Below are 19,359 nucleotides of genomic sequence, written 5' to 3' on the forward strand. Positions count from 1 at the left end.
ACGCCAAGCTGTGTTTTTATCCAGTCATATAGAAAGAGCTCGCGGCGGCAGGTGTTCTGTCTCCGTGTAGTTCACCCTCTCTGGGGATCCACGGGGGGCAGCCGAGGAGCTGCGGGGGGGTCGGACCCACCGGGGTGAAATTGCCGGAGGACGATTTGACTTCCAGTCGGTTGTTCGACACTTTAGCGCATTCAAAGTGCGATTGATTTAAATCTATTCATGTATAACTAAAGGCTTGAAATAGAACATTCTGTCCTTCAATACTGAAAAGAAAAAATTGTTGTCAGGAGCGGAAAACTCACCTGGATGGTTGTTTGGAGAAGACGAGGGGAAGACGAGTCCAACCATGTGTCCACTGCTCGCCTGCCACATGCCTGTGTTCGCGGTCAAGACGCCGCAACGAAAGGTAAGAACCTCTGAACCCCTTTACTTTGGAACAAAAGTACATTATTAACCAAGTGAACGTGTAAAACTTGCCTTCAAAGTGATAGTTTAACCCAACATTCAAACTTCTCTCATTTTCTACTCACCCTCACCAAGAGTTGGGATTATTTTCAGAGTAATCTGTTCCTTTTTAGAGTTATAGTCAAAAATGTTTGTTCATTTTAATGTAGCGACTGGAGCTCAGTTGTCTTCGTCTTCATCGTCGTCCAAAAAGACACTTAAAAACATCAAAATACCTCCAAATACTGCTCGACTGTAACGTCGTTTTTGGATTGAAGCCTTGGAATTTTACATTTTTTCAAAAAACGTAAACAAGTTTGTATTTTAAGCTTATTTTGAGCGGACGCAGCTAGGCTAGCTGCTAGGCTAGCTGCTAGGCTAGCTGCTAGGTTAGCATCCTACACTGACAGTTGACTGGAAGCGCTTGCCTGGTTACTCAGACTTCAGACTTGTTTTGATTGTTAAAGCGCTTTGTGACCCTGGTCTCGAAAAGCGCTATATAAATAAATATTACTTACTTACTTACTTACTTACTTACTCGTAGTACTTCTTTTACAGTAGGCTGATTGCGTAGTGTCTCGGTACTCTTTTGTTATTGTCTGGTTGCACCTTTATATCAACAATTTTATTTAGAATTTTAATTAAAAATATTGTATTTAGAAACTGTATCTTTGCATTATTTTAAGTTTTTTCACGATAATTCAATATGTCGATGCTTCAATACAAGACAGACGTTACAGACGAGCAGTATGGAGGTATTTGTATGTTTTTAAGTGTCTTTTTGGACGAAGACAACTGAGCTCCAGTCGCTACATTAAAATGAACAAACATTTTTGTCTATAGCTCTAAAAAGAACAGATTACGCTGAAAATAATCACAACCCTTAGTTGACATAAGTAGAAAAACAGAGTAGAAAATGGGTGACGTTTGGGTGAACTAAAACTTTAAAAGGTAAAGGGAAAAGAAAATTTAATTTTTAACACCAAATTCCGAAAAGGATAAATAAAGCCATGACAAGCAGTTTTAGTCACTCGCCTCTTCATCCAGACTGGTTTGATAAGAGTCCTGGACTTGGAGATTTATGGACTCCAGTGTTGAAGTGGATTTTATCATGAAGTCAGTGGTCAGTGTTGGGATCTGATAACTGGACTTATGAAGCGAGTTTTGTTGTGACTGTCCTTGTTTCAACCCGGCCAGCATCTTCACGGATCCACCAGCACGTCTGATCCTCCCGCAGATAGCGCTGCAAGCTAGGTTAGCTACAAACACTGAAGAAAAAAAATCTGATAAGCCGCAGTTTTTTCTTCTTCACTTTTCGATGTCCACACAAGCAGCATTTTTCCTTCAAAATGAGCAGAAATAAAAACACACTTCATGTTGTGTGATACTTTAAAACTAGGCTGACCATATTCTAAACGGCGGACAATACTATTTGGATTGGAGTCGTCGCAAAATTTAGAGGGAATTAGATTCAGTTAGTTTTGTTCTTTTTACTTGCTTCCAACTAAGTTAAGTTAATAAATAAAACAATTTTGAGTCTTATTTTCAAGAGTTCTGACCTTTCACAGCTGTTCCGTGTTTCACATGTTGATATGGGCTTGTAGGTTGTTAGAGCCTTTAATAGAAAACACTTTTTTCATGACCCTGGTGAAATAACACCAGCGAGTATAAAGACTGAGACAAGTCCAAGAATATATATATATATATATATATATATATATATATATATATATATATATATATATATGAAAATGGATGGATGGTTAGGTGGATGAATGTTTGGATGTGGTGGTTGGATGTTTGCTGAATGTGCGAATGGATGGATTGTTGCATGGTTGGATGGATGTGTTGATGGATGGTTGGATTAATGTGTGGATGGATGGATGTATAGATGGATGGATTGATTACTGGATGGTAGGATGGATATATATGTGGATGGATGGTTGGATGAATGTGTGGATGGATGGATGGTTGGATGGTTGGTGAATGTCCAGATGGATGGTTGATGGATGTGTAGATGGACAGATGGATGGATAGCTATGTGGATGGATGGTTGGATGAATGTGTGGATGGATGATGCGTGATTGGATAGATAGTTGGATGGATCCATGATTGGATGGATAGATGGACAAATGGATAGATGGATGGATGGAAAGGTGGATAGATGGGTGGATGAATGTGTGGATGGATGGTTGATGGATGTGTAGATGGACGGATGGATAGATAGATTTGTGGATGGATGGTTGGATGAATGTATGGATGGATGGTTGATGGATGTGTAGATGGATGATGGATGGATAGATATGTGCATGGATGGTTTAATGAATGTGTGGATGGATGCATGATTGGATAGATGGTTGGATGGATGGATGGATGGATCAGTGGATGGATGGTTGGGTGAATGTGTGGATGGATGGATGGATGGATGGATGGATGGATGGATGGATGGATGGATGGATGGATGGATGGATGGATGGATGGATGGATGGATGGATAGATGGATGGATGTCTAGATGAATGGATGGATGGATGTCTAGATGGATGGATAGATGGATGGATGGATGGATGGATGGATGGATGGATGGATGTCTGGATGGATGGATGGATGGATGGATGGATGGATGGATGGATGGATGGATGGATGGATGGATGGATGGATGGATGGATGGATGGATGGATGGGTGGATGGATGGATGGATGGATAGATGGATGGATGTCTAGATGAATGGATGGATGGATGGATGGATGGATGGATGGATGGAAGGATGGATGGATGGATGGATGGATGGATGGATGGATGGATGGATGGATGGATGGATGGATGGATGTCTAGATGGATGGATAGATGGATGGATGGATGGTTGGATGGATGGATGATGGATCTCCAGATATTTGAAGCATGTTACAACATTCAAATAAAACCAACTACAAACCTTCAACACCCCAGAAAGGCCCCAAAAAACCCGTCCGGCCATAAGAGGGCGTCTGGTCCAAACCTCATGATTTATGAGGATCATTCTGGGAGGCTTTGGCATCACAGGTTCCGTTTATCTTCTGCTAATTCCTGTCCTGCAGTGTGTGAAGTAAAGTCCCTCCCTGTGGATCAATTGGTGGAAATGATTTTACTCTGTCTTATGCCAACTCCTCCTCTTAAGCTGCCATTAGGCCGGAGTGGCTGCGGAATCTTGTTTTAAAAAAAAAAGGAAAAAAAGGAAAAGACAGAGATCTTAGAGCCATTTAACGCATTCGTTCCCCATCGAGTGCAATCAAAGCCCACTCCACTCAAACTAACTGCAACCATACGTCCACTCGGAGGATGATCTGAACGATCCGGGCTATCAGGACTACAAGGTGACACCGGAGCTCTCTCTCGACCAACATCTGCAGGAATTACAATCAATAGGAGCTGTTAAGACCTGCGAGGCCCTGATAGATCAAGTGGTCGGCGCAGGTGAGAGAGACACTAAGAGGGTTTCAGGAGTCATCGGAGAAGCCATGGAATCAATTCTGATGATATTTCCGACCACATTCCCTCACCACATAATGTGATTACGGGTCATCCAGCATAGGGAGAAAACTCTGGCAGCCAGAAGGATGTTGTTATAAAGTGATCAGGCCATTACCGTAATGGTAGCGGGACACAGGAGGCATCAATCAAAGTTCTGACAGTAGATTAAGGTCCGTGGTCCAGACGCTGGAATTGAAGAGTTGAAGTGAAAACTTTGATGAGACAACGAGTAGAGGTGTGTATTGGCAAGAATACAGCGATATGATATGATACAGGATCAAAGGTACGATTCTTTTGTGGTATTTTGCTATGCATACTGTAGTATCAAGGATATATTAATTATTGTCCAGTACTTGACTCTGGTGTTGTGATAGTGTAGTAACAAGTATATATGTGTAGTATTGTCGAGTACTTGACTCTGGTATCGTGATAGTGTAGTAACAAGTATATATTTGTAGTATTGTCGAGTAATTGACTCTGGTGTTGTGATACTATAGTAATAAGTATATATTTGTAGTATTGTCGAGTACTTGACTCTGGTGTTGTCAAACTATAGTAACAAGTATATATTTGTAGTATTGTCGAGGACTTTCCTCTGGTATCGTGATAGTGTAGTAAGAAAGATATATGTGTAGTATTGTCCAGTACTTGACTCTGGTATCGTGATAGTGTAGTAACAAAGATATATGTGTAGTATTGTCGAGTACTTGACTCTGGTATCGTGATAGTGTAGTAACAAAGATATATGTGTAGTATTGTCGAGTACTTGACTCTGGTATCGTGATAGCGTAGTAACAAGTATATATTTGTAGTATTGTCGAGTAATTGACTCTGGTGTTGTGATACTATAGTAACAAGTATATATTTGTAGTATTGTCGAGTACTTGACTCTGGTATCGTGATAGTGTAGTAACAAAGATATATGTGTAGTATTGTCGAGTACTTGACTCTGGTGTTGTGATACTATAGTAACAAGTATATATTTGAAGTATTGTCGAGTAATTGACTCTGGTGTTGTGATACTATAGTAACAAGTATATATTTGTAGTATTGTCGAGTAATTGACTCTGGTATCGTGATAGTGTAGTAACAAAGATATATGTGTAGTATTGTCGAGTACTTGACTCTGGTGTTGTGATACTATAGTAACAAGTATATATTTGTAGTATTGTCGAGTACTTGACTCTGGTGTTGTAGTATTTACAGACCACATGACTCTTGACGAAGTCATAACTGCTTTCATTTGTTTTCAAACCAAAATATGAACAAACATCAGCTTTAAAAACTGCTGGAGTCACTGTATCCTCTTGTCCTCAGTCATCTCCAGAACTAGGCTGGATTTTATTGTTCCTTAAGCTGCAGATGACGTAATCTAGTGCCCGAAAGTTTAATTCAACACAAAAATGAACAAATTCTGTAAATATTTGCACTTTAATTGTTAATGCAAAATTATATTATTTTGTTACAAACGTACGGATATCGATACAGCATCTAGGAACAAAATATATCGCAATTTATAGCTGTATCAATGTTTTCAACAACAAGGCACCAAAGGTCAGAGTCATCCTGTGAAAGTGTGATGCCTTCAAGTGCTGCGAGTGAATTACTGTGACAGCCAAGGACAGAGGAGACGTGTCAGTAACAAACTGAAATATTTTGTCAAATTTATCACTTTTAGTTGATGCACAACTCAAAGTATAAATGAACTTGTCTAAGTGCTTGCAATGGATTCAACAGGAATCAAACCTTCCACCCACAGCCTGTCCAGGTCTGAAGGACGTCTTTTGACACATTTCACAATGATTCTCAAACTCTCCCCATCCCTGAACATTTGTACAATCATACAGTTGGAATCATACGTTATTTTTAACTATGTTCCCCCCGAGTCCTGTCCAGGGTGTCCCCTGCCTCTCGCCAAAATAAACTGGGATAGGCTCCAGCTCCCCCTCTACCCCCATAAGGGGATAAGCCGTTGAAAATGAACAAATTAAACTTGTCTAGAATTGGTTTCAGTATCACAATCTGACTTAACTTTTTTACTAACTTAAACCAAAGAATAGAAAATAAGTAAGTAAGTAAGTAATATTTATTTGTATAGCGCTTTTCCAGACCAGGGTCACAAAGCGCTTTAACAATCAAAACAATACTCAAAAAAGTATATACTTTAAAGATCAAGATAATACTGAGAACAACACAGGAGTTCCAGAAAATCACACAGTTTTACTTGCAAGGAGAAAGTATAACACAGAGTTTACATGAATTTGTTCTAAAGCACAGAGCTGTTAGTTCGCTGTTATAGCGGTTTCAAAAGGTTGTTACTCATCTTTCTCCAGAAGGTTTCAACCAAACAAAAACGTGAATGAGTTATTATCCTCAAGGTCGGGATTAGCGTTCACCTCGTCAAGAATCGGCATTTTGTACGAAGTACCACCAAGTTCCCGCCCCTTCAGTGATAATAAGTGAGAGAACTCTATTATATGTGGTTAATGCAACTTGATGACCATCTTTGATTTCCATCTTTTGCTAATAACTAGCATCGTGTCAGTATCCATGCACTTTGTTACCGATTTGTGGGGAAGTTTTTTGTCTCTCTTTTTAAAACGGGAGGCAGATCGGCCGCATGTGTGTGTTTTTTTGAAGTGGGCTCCGACCGCAGATGTGCAGCTTTTCCGCATCGCCGGAAAAAAGGATTTGATAAGAATAGAGAGCCGAGGCATCAGGAAAGCTGAGGAGGTAAGCAGTGGTATTGCTTTCCCATTTTTTTTGGCTAAAGAGAAGGTAGCATTAAATGGAGTGACTTTAAGTCCTTCATGCAGAGCAGACTGTGATTAGGAGCTTAACTCGGCGGCACACACACACACACACACACACACACACACACACACACACACACACACACACACACACGCACACACACACTTGTGTCGGCCGCCTCTGGGACGAAAAAACACGCCTCCTTGTGCCAAAGCTCGCCGGCGCTTCTTTCTCGGGCTCTTGTTGTTGCGTCTCAAGAAGATCAGAACGAGATCCGACCCGAGACGTTTTCCTTCAGAAAATTCAACTTCTCCAGGGGGGTCACCCGGGGGTCTGGACACGGGTGTCAGGGAGCACGTGAGGACGGGAGCAGGAAGCCACTCGACGACTGGTCGGACGTCTAAAATAAACCTCGTCGAGGCGAGATGACCTCTCCATGTATCTCCTTCACTCTCTCTCTCTTCACACATGCAGCATCAGGTGTTTCTTTTTTTTTGATGCAACAAAGCACATTGTGACGGCGCTTGTTTAACGAATCCACTCACGCCCCGTTTCGGCTGCCATTTTGAGAGATGAAACGGAGCGTCCCGGGCAGACGGGCCCGACGGGGACGGGTTCGCGGTGGTTGGGTTTAAGTGATTAATAGGTGAGATGCTGTCAGAGGAGCAGCTGCAGAGAGATGTAGGTTCACCAGGTGGAGGTTCACGTGAGGAAAGGATCTCTGACGGTTGCTGAGCTGAAACTGACGTGTGTCAGACCAGGAGCGTCGAACACATACAATCCTTTAGTCGTACAATTCACAGTACATGTACTGTATATTTACAAGAGGTTTGTATCGGCATGAATCTAGCGATATGTATCACAATAAATAGTGATAGTGTAGTAACAAGGATATATGTGTAGTATTGTCGAGTACTTGACTCTTGTGTTGTGATAGTGTAGTAACAAGTATATATGTGTAGTATTGTCGAGTACCTGACTCTGGTGTTGTGATAGTATAGTAACAAGTATATATGTGTAGTAGTGTCCAGTACTTGTCTCTGGTGTTGTGATTGTGTAGTAACAAGTATATATGTGTAGTATTGTCGAGTACTTGACTCTTGTGTTGTGATAGTGTAGTAACAAGTATATATGTGTAATATTGTCGAGAACTTGACTCTGGTGTTGTGATAGTGTAGTAACAAGTATATATGTGTAGTATTGTCGAGTACCTGACTCTGGTGTTGTGATAGTGTAGTAAGAAGGATATATGTGTAGTAGTGTCCAGTACTTGTCTCTGGTGTTGTGATAGTGTAGTAACAAGTATATATGTGTAGTATTGTCGAGAACTTGACTCTGGTGTTGTGATAGTGTAGTAACAAGTATATATGTGTAGTAGTGTCCAGTACTTGACTCTGGTGTTGTGATAGTGTAGTAACAAGTATATATGTGTAGTATTGTCGAGTACCTGACTCTGGTGTTGTGATAGTGTAGTAAGAAGGATATATGTGTAGTAGTGTCCAGTACTTGTCTCTGTTGTTGTGATAGTGTAGTAACAAGTATATATGTGTAGTATGGTCGAGTACTTGACTCTGGTGTTGTGATAGTGTAGTAACAAGGATATATGTGTAGTATTGTCCAGTACTTGACTCTGGTGTTGTGATAGTGTAGTAACAAGTATATATGTGTAGTATGGTCGAGTACTTGACTCTGGTGTTGTGATAGTGTAGTAACAAGTATATATGTGTAGTATGGTCGAGTACTTGACTCTGGTGTTGTGATAGTGTAGTAACAAGTATATATGTGTAGTATTGTCCATTACTTGACTCTGGTGTTGTGATAGTGTAGTAACAAGTATATATGTGTAGTATTGTCCAGTACTTGTCTCTGGTGTTGTGATAGTGTAGTAACAAGTATATATGTGTAGTATTGTCCAGTACTTGTCTCTGGTGTTGTGATAGTGTAGTAACAAGTATATATGTGTAGTATTGTCGAGAACTTGACTCTGGTGTTGTGATAGTGTAGTAACAAGGATATATGTGTAGTATTGTTGAGTACTTGACTCTGGTGTTGTGATAGTGTAGTAACAAGTATATATGTGTAGTATTGTCCAGTACTTGACTCTGGTGTTGTGATAGTGTAGTAACAAGTATATATGTGTAGTATTGTTGAGTACTTGACTCTGGTGTTGTGATAGTGTAGTAACAAGTATATATGTGTAGTATTGTCCAGTACTTGACTCTGGTGTTGTGATAGTGTAGTAACAAGTATATATGTGTAGTATTGTCAAGTACTTGACTCTGGTGTTGTGATAGTGTAGTAACAAGTATATATGTGTAGTATTGTTGAGTACTTGACTCTGGTGTTGTGATAGTGTATTAACAAGTATATATGTGTAGTATTGTCCAGTACTTGACTCTGGTGTTGTGATAGTGAAGTAACAAGGATATATGTGTAGTATTGTCCAGTACTTGACTCTGGTGTTGTGATAGTGTAGTAACAAGTATATATGAGTAGTATTGTTGAGTACTTGACTCTGGTGTTGTGATAGTGTAGTAACAAGTATATATGTGTAGTATTGTCCAGTACTTGACTCTGGTGTTGTAGTATTTACAGAGCACATGACTCTTGACGAAGTTGTAACTACTTTCATTTGTTTTCAAACCAAATTATGTCCAAACATCAGCTTTAAAAGCTGCTGGAGTTACTGTATCCTCTTGTCCTCAGTCTTCACTAGGATTTCATTGTCAGCTCGTTAGCTGTGGGGGAACATAATGATTGCTGCGTCTATTGGCTAGTGCAACACAAAAATAAACAATCGTGAATATTTTTAGTTGATCGTAAATAAAAAAGTAAAACTCTATTGACATATAAACCAATAAAGTATGATAAAAATGACAAAAATACGAGGTGACATTGATGAATATTTTTTTAATCTTGAGATGATTGTACTACGAGATACTCGTATAACAAACTGGAAGGATTATCAAACGATGACGGAGAATGAATCTTACAGGAAACTCACAGGATCAAGCTGTAACACGAACTTCTCTTCAATAAAGATGAACTTTATTGACTTTGGTTACATTATCTAGTGGCTAAACTAAAGAACTGCACTTATGAGCATTTACTAAGTGAATCAAAGACACTAAATACAAATACTTCGCCATCATTACTGGAGAATATATCTGGTCCCTTTTTACTTCGTAGTAGAGTGAACTAGTCTGTCAAAATATCGCTAGACGTGAATTTATTGAGATACAAGTATCTCGAGATCCGAATATCACGAGATCCGATTTTCTCGTGAAACTAGTATTACGAGATATAATATAACGTCACCTCCGGGGCTCTGTAAAATATAGATACAGTATCATGAAAAAAAAAATTGCGATATTTATGATATCTTCTAACATATCTAATGTTAACCAAGCTAGCGTAATATGATTGTGATATTATATATTTATCCTTGGATACTCAATATATAGTAATTATCTTTATTATTTTCCTATTATTACTTATTCGACTTTAGGTCTATATTTTGCTTCAGCCACATGATATTAATTTCGAGTTTTATGTTTTGTCAAAAGTAACTAGTTTCTATGCTCAGATTTATCTGTGTCTCGTTGAGAAGATCCAACTGTCGTTCTGCTCCTTCTGCCAAAATCTTTCAAACCAAAAAGTTCCTCTTTCTTTGAGGGGCAAAAAAACCAGTGACAGCTCCCCAATAGATGGCGCTACAGCCCACGCCACACTCAAAATTACCTATAAAGAATGTATAAATAATATCGAAGAATGAATGGATAGAAGATATTCTGTCGTACTGATTATTACTGGGTTTCCTCCCACCATCCAAAAACATACGGAGGTCAACCTATGGATAGGCCCCGCCCCCAATAACCCAGACAAGATAATTAGATTTAGAAAATTAGGTAATGAACGAGTGAATTATTATTTCTGTCTGAAAGGTGTTTTATTTTAAAAGAAGAACTGGATTTTTTTTTCTTCAACGTGATATAAGCGTGTGGCTCTTAACACGTGAAGAAGTTTGTTTAATTCGCTCCAAAAAACAAGTCTTTTAAGTGTTTTTCTGTGAAAATAACGTCAACATTCAATTGGTCTTAAGTGCGAAAAAGGGTTTTTAAACCATGTCTGTTGTATTTTTAAAAGATAAACTGTATATTATACAGTTAAATAAGTTGTTTCATAATATTTCTGATGTAGTTCTACCTTTCAGAGTGAAATTATTCGGACTATAGACTCACGATTTCCCGGAAATCGGAAAAAAAAACTTAATATCAGTTATTATAATCAGTTAAATATCTTCGGAAAACACTCTTTTGGAAAATCTAAATTGAATCCAAAGACACACTTCTGGAATTTTTTTTTTAATTTTCTTCTTCAGCAACGAGTACTTGACTAACTGCATATAAACTTTCCCCGCCACCATTTTTAATTGATCACGTGTCAACTCTCAAAGGAAAGAAGGAAAAACTCACATGAGAAAAACACATTTTTATTCGTCGTGATTCCATTTCTCACCCCACGAGCCGCCGGTATCTCTAAATCTCCCCGGTTTATTCACTCCTCTCCAGGAACTTAAGCGGAATTCCGGCGTGTGATAATGGATGTAGCTCTGACAGCTAATAATCTGACAGCTCGGTAACATATGAACCCCCCGCGAACGAGGACCAGAACGGTCCGGGATCTTTTTTTCGTCACGTTCCTTCCTCTTGAAAACGCTTGATCAGCAGAAAAGATTTGAGGTATATTGATTCCAGCTCCCTGGCGCCACGTAACCGTTCTCGGGGAGAGGTTCATCCGGGGAGCGATATTTTACAGCCGGGGGGACAGGAACTCCTTTTCATAATGATTTACAAAGTCCTGCCGTCCGTCGGCGAGCACCTCCGCTTAAGAAGCCAACGAGTTTGGATCTAGTAAAGGAGCAAGTTTTCAGATTTATTAGGCATTAGCGGAGAACAGGGTGGAGGGCTGTGCCAGAGCGCTTATAATACCCTCCGGGATTTCATCATGTACGCTTTGAAGTGCAGAATGACAAACTGGGAGGAAGGTTTGGGCCACACCATGTATTTATTAATTTATTTGGAGGGGATTAGCTCGGGTGTCTCAGCCCAGAAACCCACAAAGCTTTGTCACATTCTGAACAGACTCACGGAGAGTAAGTAAGTAAGTAAGTAAGTAATATTTATTTATATAGCGCTTTTCTAGACCAGGGTCACAAAGCGCTTAAACAATCAAAACAATACTCAAAAAAGTATATACTTTAAAGATCAAGATAATACTGAGAACAACACAGGAGTTCCAGAAAATCAAGGAAAAGCCTGAACAAATAGGAACGTCTTAAGATGTTTCTTAAAGGAGTCAGTAGATCCATCAAGCGCAAAGAGAGAGAAGATCGTTCCAAAGCTTAGGAGCAACAGCCTGAAAAGATTTCTCTCCTCTGGTCCTGAGTCGTGTGCGTGGAACCATAAGTAGATTCTGATCCACAGACCTCAGAGCCCGAGCTGGGGTGTAAGGCTGGATCAGATCACTGATTGAAGGTCTGACCATGAATAGATCTGAAAGTAAGAACCAGAATTTTAAAGTTGATCCTGAAAGAAACTGGAACCCAGTGAAGAGTTTTAAGGATCGGAGAAATGTGAGTTCTTCTACTAGAGCGGCTCAGAATTCTCGCTGCAGAGTTCTGAATCAACTGCAGGCGAGACAGATCCTTCTTGTTAAGACATGAAAACAAACTGTTACAATAGTCCAGACGAGAAGAAACAAACGCATGGATTACAAGCTCCAGATCATGTTCCGACAACATTTTCCTAAGTTTAGAGATTTTTCTCAGTTGAAGGAAATAGTTTCTGGTCAGTTTTCTTCAGTGTCGAACAAGAGACATGTCTTTATCAAATGCAACACCCAGGTTTCTCAGGCTCAGTTTGACAGACCGACCTAAGTCACCCAAGTACTGACTCAACCCTGGAACCTTATCATCAGGAGCAATCACCAGTGTTTCAGTTTTGTCCACATTTAGCTGTAGAGTGTTTTCACTCATTGTTGGATTTCTAGCAAACAATTGAGAAATGAAATCAATTGGAGAGGAAAGGATTCGTGGCGGCGAGTGGATTCAATATTTGGTTCACACTGTACTAGCGAGGTCATCGGGACGAGGGGCTGTTCACTTGAGCAGGAGCGTTTTCAGGGCATGTTTTGCATGTTTTTCTTCCTCGCCGTGTCGTCCGTCTTCATTACTGATGGAGTGATAAGAGCGGCAGTGATTCAGCTGCCGGTGAGTCACCGAAATCTGTTCATTCCCGACAAATGACTTAAAGATTTTCAGCGTCACACACGTGATATGATATCATAACAAGTAGGCAAGTGTAGTGAATTTGTCAATACGATACGTATCACGACACATGTGTGAGGATATGATATATTGCGATATATTGTGATACTGTAGTGACGATAATTTGTTGTTTCTTTTAAATAACACTTTTTCTGGCTTTTAAGACAAAGAAATAAGCAAATACTTTCTCTAATCAAATGTTAAAGTGTTTATAGGAAAGTGCTTCTCAAACTTTTTATTAACAACGAAGTTCAATAACAAAGAACGTGAAGCAACATAATAATAATATAATAATAATAATAATACCCAGTCACTGTCAGTGTTTAATCGTTTTACTCTAAACTTTGTTTTCAAAACACAATGAGTCCAAACATTAGTAAGTAAGTAATTTTTATTTGTATAGCGCTTTTCCAGACCAGGGTCACAAAGCGCTTAAACAATCAAAACAATACTCAATAAAGTATATATTTTAAAGATCAAGATAAAACTGATAACACAACAGGAGTTCCAGAAAATCAAGGAAAAGCCTGAACAAATAAAAACGTCTTAAGATGTTTCTTGAAGGAGCTGCTGTCAAATATTAATTTAAACTTTGAAACAACAGTTTACTTTAATTTAATAATTTAATTGTTTATTTATAATTTTTTGTAAAAAAAAAATATATATTTGATCTGATTTGACACAATTTAAAAGTTAGTTTGTAAAGCATTTAATGTTGTTATGACTAAACTTGTTTAATGTACTTTTGTCTCATAATCGATCGTCAGAATGTCCGTGGAGTTTAAATTTCACGCTGATTTCACACAAACGAGAATCAAGCGCTTTCAGTCTTTATTAAACCAGTATTAAACTCTATATTTACTGGATCGAGGCAGATTCAATGATGACATCAACATTAACACGACCAAGAACGTTTATTATTGTTGACTTTCATTCGTCGACTGAAAGTTTCTCTCGCCTCTACAGAACAGCAAAGTTAACTGCTTTGTTTTGTTTAGTCGAACTGCTCATATTGTTTGTCATCTTTAGATTTCTAATAAAGTTAGTGCTGTTGTATCTTGTAGCGTGATTTCTCCTCCACTCACATCCTCACTGCTGTTAACAGCAAATCTTTACCTGCTCAGAAGCTTAAGCTCATGCTTCATGAATGAGACCCAACAAGAGAAACCCTGCAATAGGACAACAAGGTCCGTCGCTAACACTGATGTTGATTCATTCGTGGTTCGCCCGACAAACTCCTAACTCGTCCAGAACACGACATCTTTGTCTCCCGTGAATCAAATCCCATCGTAGACCAAGGTCAGGAGAACATCCTTCATCAGGGTGGTGACAGTCTTTAACATCATGTCTCAGTGTGGCGGGACTGAGCAGAGGTCAGGCTTTCTTCTTCTGCACGGAATAATCATCTTCCAGGTGAATACTCGCCGCTCAACAATGGCTATTCAAGCAGGGCTTTTGTGGTTTAAGACGGAAAAACTTTTGAATAAAGAGTAATAAAAAGAAAACTTTAATCTGTCCGGTACTTTTTATTACAATAAAATACCGTAATTTTAATGCAATAAGACGGTACTTTTGTAACATACTTTGAATTTTGGGGCTCGTAGAGCAATTAATGGATATTTAACAGCCTCCAGGAGGCGCTCTTACAGAAGAGCAAGACTGTTGGATAAAAGAGTTGATGTGCAGAGGAAGAAGATGTGATCTGAAACAAGATCTTGCTGTTTAACAAGAAGAAGAAGAAGCAAAAAAAAGTTTGCATCATGTAAAAGTAACCAAGAAAGAAAACATTTATATGTTTGTTAGCGTAGCATCAATAAATCTTGACAATGATTGTTTTTCCTTTCCTTTTTTTCTATCTTGCCGTTTTACTGCTGTGTTACAAGTACGGCTAAGAAAATAAATGTTAATAATAGTTTTATATATTTTCTTTGTACAATATTTATTTTGTTAATACAGTGGTGGGCAATTCAATTTCCTTGGGGGCCACATTATATCCTGGGACTGGTCAAGTCAAAAGAAGGAAGGGGAAAATAAAGAATGAAAAATAATAGAAAACTTTTTAAAAACTATAACGCAAGAACATATAAATATCAAAAAAACATTTTATTTAGTGATGTATGATTATAAGTAAATAGAAAAAATAGTGGAATACATGTTATTTGTTAAAGCTTGCAAACTACATATTTTGACATATAAATATCATTATTATAAAATTAAATATAATGGCAAACTTATATATAAATATATAAACTTTTCGTTTTAATTTGATTTCATAATATGTTATTCTTTAATTCATCTTATTTATAGATTCTAATGTCATATTTAATACATTGTAAAATTTAAATTACATTAGAATGCAAAAAGCTGTGAACTCAATTGTGAAATGTGTCATTGAATATACTTTTACTATGCTATCAGAGCACTAGGAAGAAGAAGAGAAATGATCATCAAACAGATATTTAACTAGTTATATGTAGAGTTCAAATAGTAATAAAGTTGTAATAAAGCCAGTATTGTCTTTACGTTAATGGAGTCAGAGGGCCACATGTGGGCTCCTGTGGTTTATGGTCGAGGAGGACTACAGTCCGGAAATTACATCATGTATTATTATTATTAATACATGTTTTTCCCACTCTTGGTACCAACTCGGGAAGAACTACACAACTACACACACATAAACACCACAGCTACTATTTATTTTACACAATTATTATCACCCCAGTTGTGTAGAATGACTCACTAAATAAAAACAATGAAAGTAAAATGATCTTATTGTTGCTGAGGTAACATTCTGTGCCGCGTACAACAAACCAAGCTTACGTGAACTGAAACATCGACACTGATTAAAGACGAGTTATCTCCGTGTGAGAGCAGTTGAATCGCGGATGAATTCAATGTTATCCAGCAGTGAAGATGATTGTTCTCGTTACCTCCCACTCACTTGTCATTATTTTTATTATTATTATTATTATTATTATTATTATTTGATCAGTAATTGACACAGGAGACGACAGTGAAAGTCAATAACGTACTATGAGTAAGTAAGTACGTAAGCAAGTAATGGTTATTTATAGAGCTCCTGTCTCGTCTTGTCCTCACAAATGGTTTAAGAATAAAAAACAATACACAGTTAAAATATATACTTTAAAAGATCAAGACAACATAGAGACAAACACAGAATCCCAGAAAGAAGAAGATCGTGCCAAAGCTTAGGAGCAACAGTCTGGAAGGATTTCTCTCCTCTGGTCCTGAAGTTCAGGAACCATCAGTAGATTCTGACCTCAGAGCCCGAGCTGGGGTGCAAGTCTGGATCAGATCACTGATGGAAGGTCTGACCATGAATAGATCTGAAAGTAAGAACCAGATTTTTTAAATGATCCTGAAAGAAACTGGAAGCCAGTGAAGAGATTTAAGGATCGGAGAAATGTGAGTTCTTCTACTAGAGCGGCTCAGAATTCTTGCTGCACAGATCCTTCTTGTTTAGACACCAAAATAAACTTCAATATACCAGATATTCTTTAGAGACGTATTTAAAAATATATATTTGTGCTGTTCTTTACCAAATACTTCCAAATGCATTTTGCTACATATATACAGTATATTTTTTATTACTCGTCAAAATCCCCGGGTTCAAGATTCAACGGTCGTCTCAGGTTCAGAACTGAAAAGGCGAAAACTCCCTGGTCAGCCGACTTGTTTGCCTTACAGGTGCATTACCACCAGAAAGAGAAAGTTCTGGTCTCTTTTCTGACCATCGCCTCAGGGCAAATATTGTAAATAAAAATGCTGCAGTTGTTCTGCTAAGACAAGGATCCGACATCTCTTTCTACGAGGCTACTTGTTTACGAGGATCCGGATTTGTTCTCAAAAGATCACGTTTCAGGAACATTTTAAAAGCACCGTCGACAAGTTTTATTTTATTATTTAATCATGAATTAAGAGACATTGCGAGTCAAAGCTGACTTTTCACTTTTGTTCTTTCATTCTTTCGTTCTTTCTTTTCCAGACTCCTCAATGTCCTTGAAGAGTCCTTCAAACTTCACCACTCAAAATAAATATGAAATAGTTTTGTTTTTCTTGCTGGAACTGAAGTTCAACACGTTAATATCAAAATAAATTTTAAATATTGATGGATTGATATGAATAAATAGGAAAATCAGTGGAACAAATATTTTTTTAATGCTGCAAACAAGATTTTCTGGCATAACAATATAATTCAATGACATTTATTTTATCTTAATTAATTAGTGTTTTTTCTTTTGTGACAATGTCTCTTATTTTATTTTAATATTGGTATTTTATTTTCCCAATCTCTTTTTATTTTATTCGTATTAGTCCTTTTTTTTATCGTGTAATCTCACCACAACGTCACAGAATAGTTTTGTTGTGTTATAACGCTGGAAATACAAGTTTCCTGATTGAAAAATGTTAACAATCTGTCTAGAGAGTTGATAATATAAGAGTTTAAGTAAAAGATCATATAAAAAGGTCCGTTCTCCAGGTATGGGCCGTAATAACTAAAAGTGTGTTTTTCTTCTCACTCTCACACTTACCCTCGGGTTTGATAAATAAAGACTGAGACCATTAAGACATTTATTATCTTGAAATATATTTCAAATTCTATTGTTCCTTCCCTTCTTCTCTGGAGCAGAATAAAAAAAGGCTGCGACGCTAACCTGCCTGTTGACATTGTCTGGCTTCATCCCGCCGCTCTGCTAATTAGCCGCGCGACTCTCGATTCAAAGACAAGACCTTCTTAAGTGCCGCCTAATTTGTTGTTGTTGTTGTCGAGCGTCCACATATCTGAGGACAACTTGTCTTCAGCCTCCAAATTGACTGCGACTTAAGACAAGTCTGTGAAGCTTATTATTGTGTTTATCTATTTATTTAAATGTAACCTTTTGATGCTATAAACTAGTTTGGACGAATGTGGTTATGGTTTATGAAGTGTTTTTTTTTTTTTAAATTGAATTAAGATCCTTTTAAAAAAACATCTCCTAAGTGTTTGTTCTACATAGAATTCTAACTAGCAACTAGCACTATTATACTCACCCGTATTTTGATTTATGTATTTTATGTATTTGTGTGTGTGAGTGTGTTTTCAATGTCTTATAGACTACTTAAAGTGATAGTTTTCAAACCTAATTTTCTACTCTCATGTGGACTAATGCTGGGATTATTTTCAGAGTAATCTGTTCTTTTTGGAGTTATAGACAAAATGTTTGTTCATTTTAATGTAGTGACTGGAGCTCAGTTGTCTTCGTCTTCATCTTTGTCCAAAAATAACAAAAATATCCAAATACCTCCATACTGCTCGTCTGTAACGTCCCTCTTGGATTGAAGCCTCGAAACTAGGAATTGTTTTCCAGAAAAAAACGTAAACAAATCTATATTTTAAAGCTTATTATGTTATTGTTTGGTGACACAAGTGGGCAAAACACCCCCTTGAAAATAAAAATATGTTAAATTCAGATTACATTTCAGTCGGACACGCACATTTTGTTGAATACAGCTTTATGTATAATTAAATACATGATTAAAAACATACATTTTTAAAGGTGAATGATGATGAGCTGAAGTTCCTGCAGTTGTGATGTGTTGATGAAGCTTCATGAAACAGTGTCATGTTGTTCAGAGGTCAGTAGGTGGCGCCATGTGTTTAAAAATGATATATCATTAGAACAGTTATTCAAAACAAGGGTAACTACTGCAGAGACTGCCATCTAGTGGACTCTGAGGATAATGACACTGTTTCAAAACAGTGAAGCTTCGTCGACACATCACTATCCTGCAGCATAAGGAGTGACTCTTCAAAATATTCAGGGGTCCGGATGTTTGGAACAGCCTCCCCAAAAAATGTTTTTCTTAAAGTAACATTTCCTGAAAATGTCATTAAACCATTATTCTGCTAAAGTACGAATGAACACATGACCTCCTTGGCAGAGATAATAACCCGTGCTCTAAAAACACATCAATGAAAAAAACACGACTACACTACTACCTTTACAGCTGAGTCATGTGACCATTATATCATCACGCCTCAGCACCTGAACTCGACCACGTCTGACTGATACGCAGCCAAACAACTCCCAGCGCCTCTTGAACGTCTTCCTTGGCAACGGCATCAGAAAAACGGAAAAAAAACAAAAAAAACTCCACGTGGTCTGATGCCGGCGTCGGACCACGTTTGTTCTGCGCCCGTTGCCACGTGACGCTAACCACGATGGAAGGGCGCGAGCGCTTCTCGGTGCCAGGCCTCGTCCTCGGCCGCGATGTTGACAAACTCTGGTGTCAGCGTCTGACTCGGAGGTGGGTGAAGATCACT

At 38.2% G+C, this 19,359-nt stretch overlaps 1 protein-coding gene across 2 annotated transcripts in view; it reads left to right on the forward strand.

Moving 5' to 3' along the window:
* arhgef10la (Rho guanine nucleotide exchange factor 10 like a) overlaps positions 1 to 19,359 on the forward strand; it is a 218,917-nt gene that overhangs the window by 139,807 nt on the left and 59,751 nt on the right. For both annotated transcript variants that reach the window (XM_087800820.1, XM_087800821.1), the window contains one exon: positions 288 to 406. In XM_087800820.1, the coding sequence (XP_087656946.1) occupies positions 288 to 406 (119 nt within the window). The remainder of the gene's footprint in view (positions 1 to 287; positions 407 to 19,359) is intronic.

This window comes from Callionymus lyra, chromosome 10, assembly GCF_982586985.1.
Source record: "Callionymus lyra chromosome 10, fCalLyr1.hap1.1, whole genome shotgun sequence".
NCBI lineage: Eukaryota > Metazoa > Chordata > Actinopteri > Syngnathiformes > Callionymidae > Callionymus > Callionymus lyra.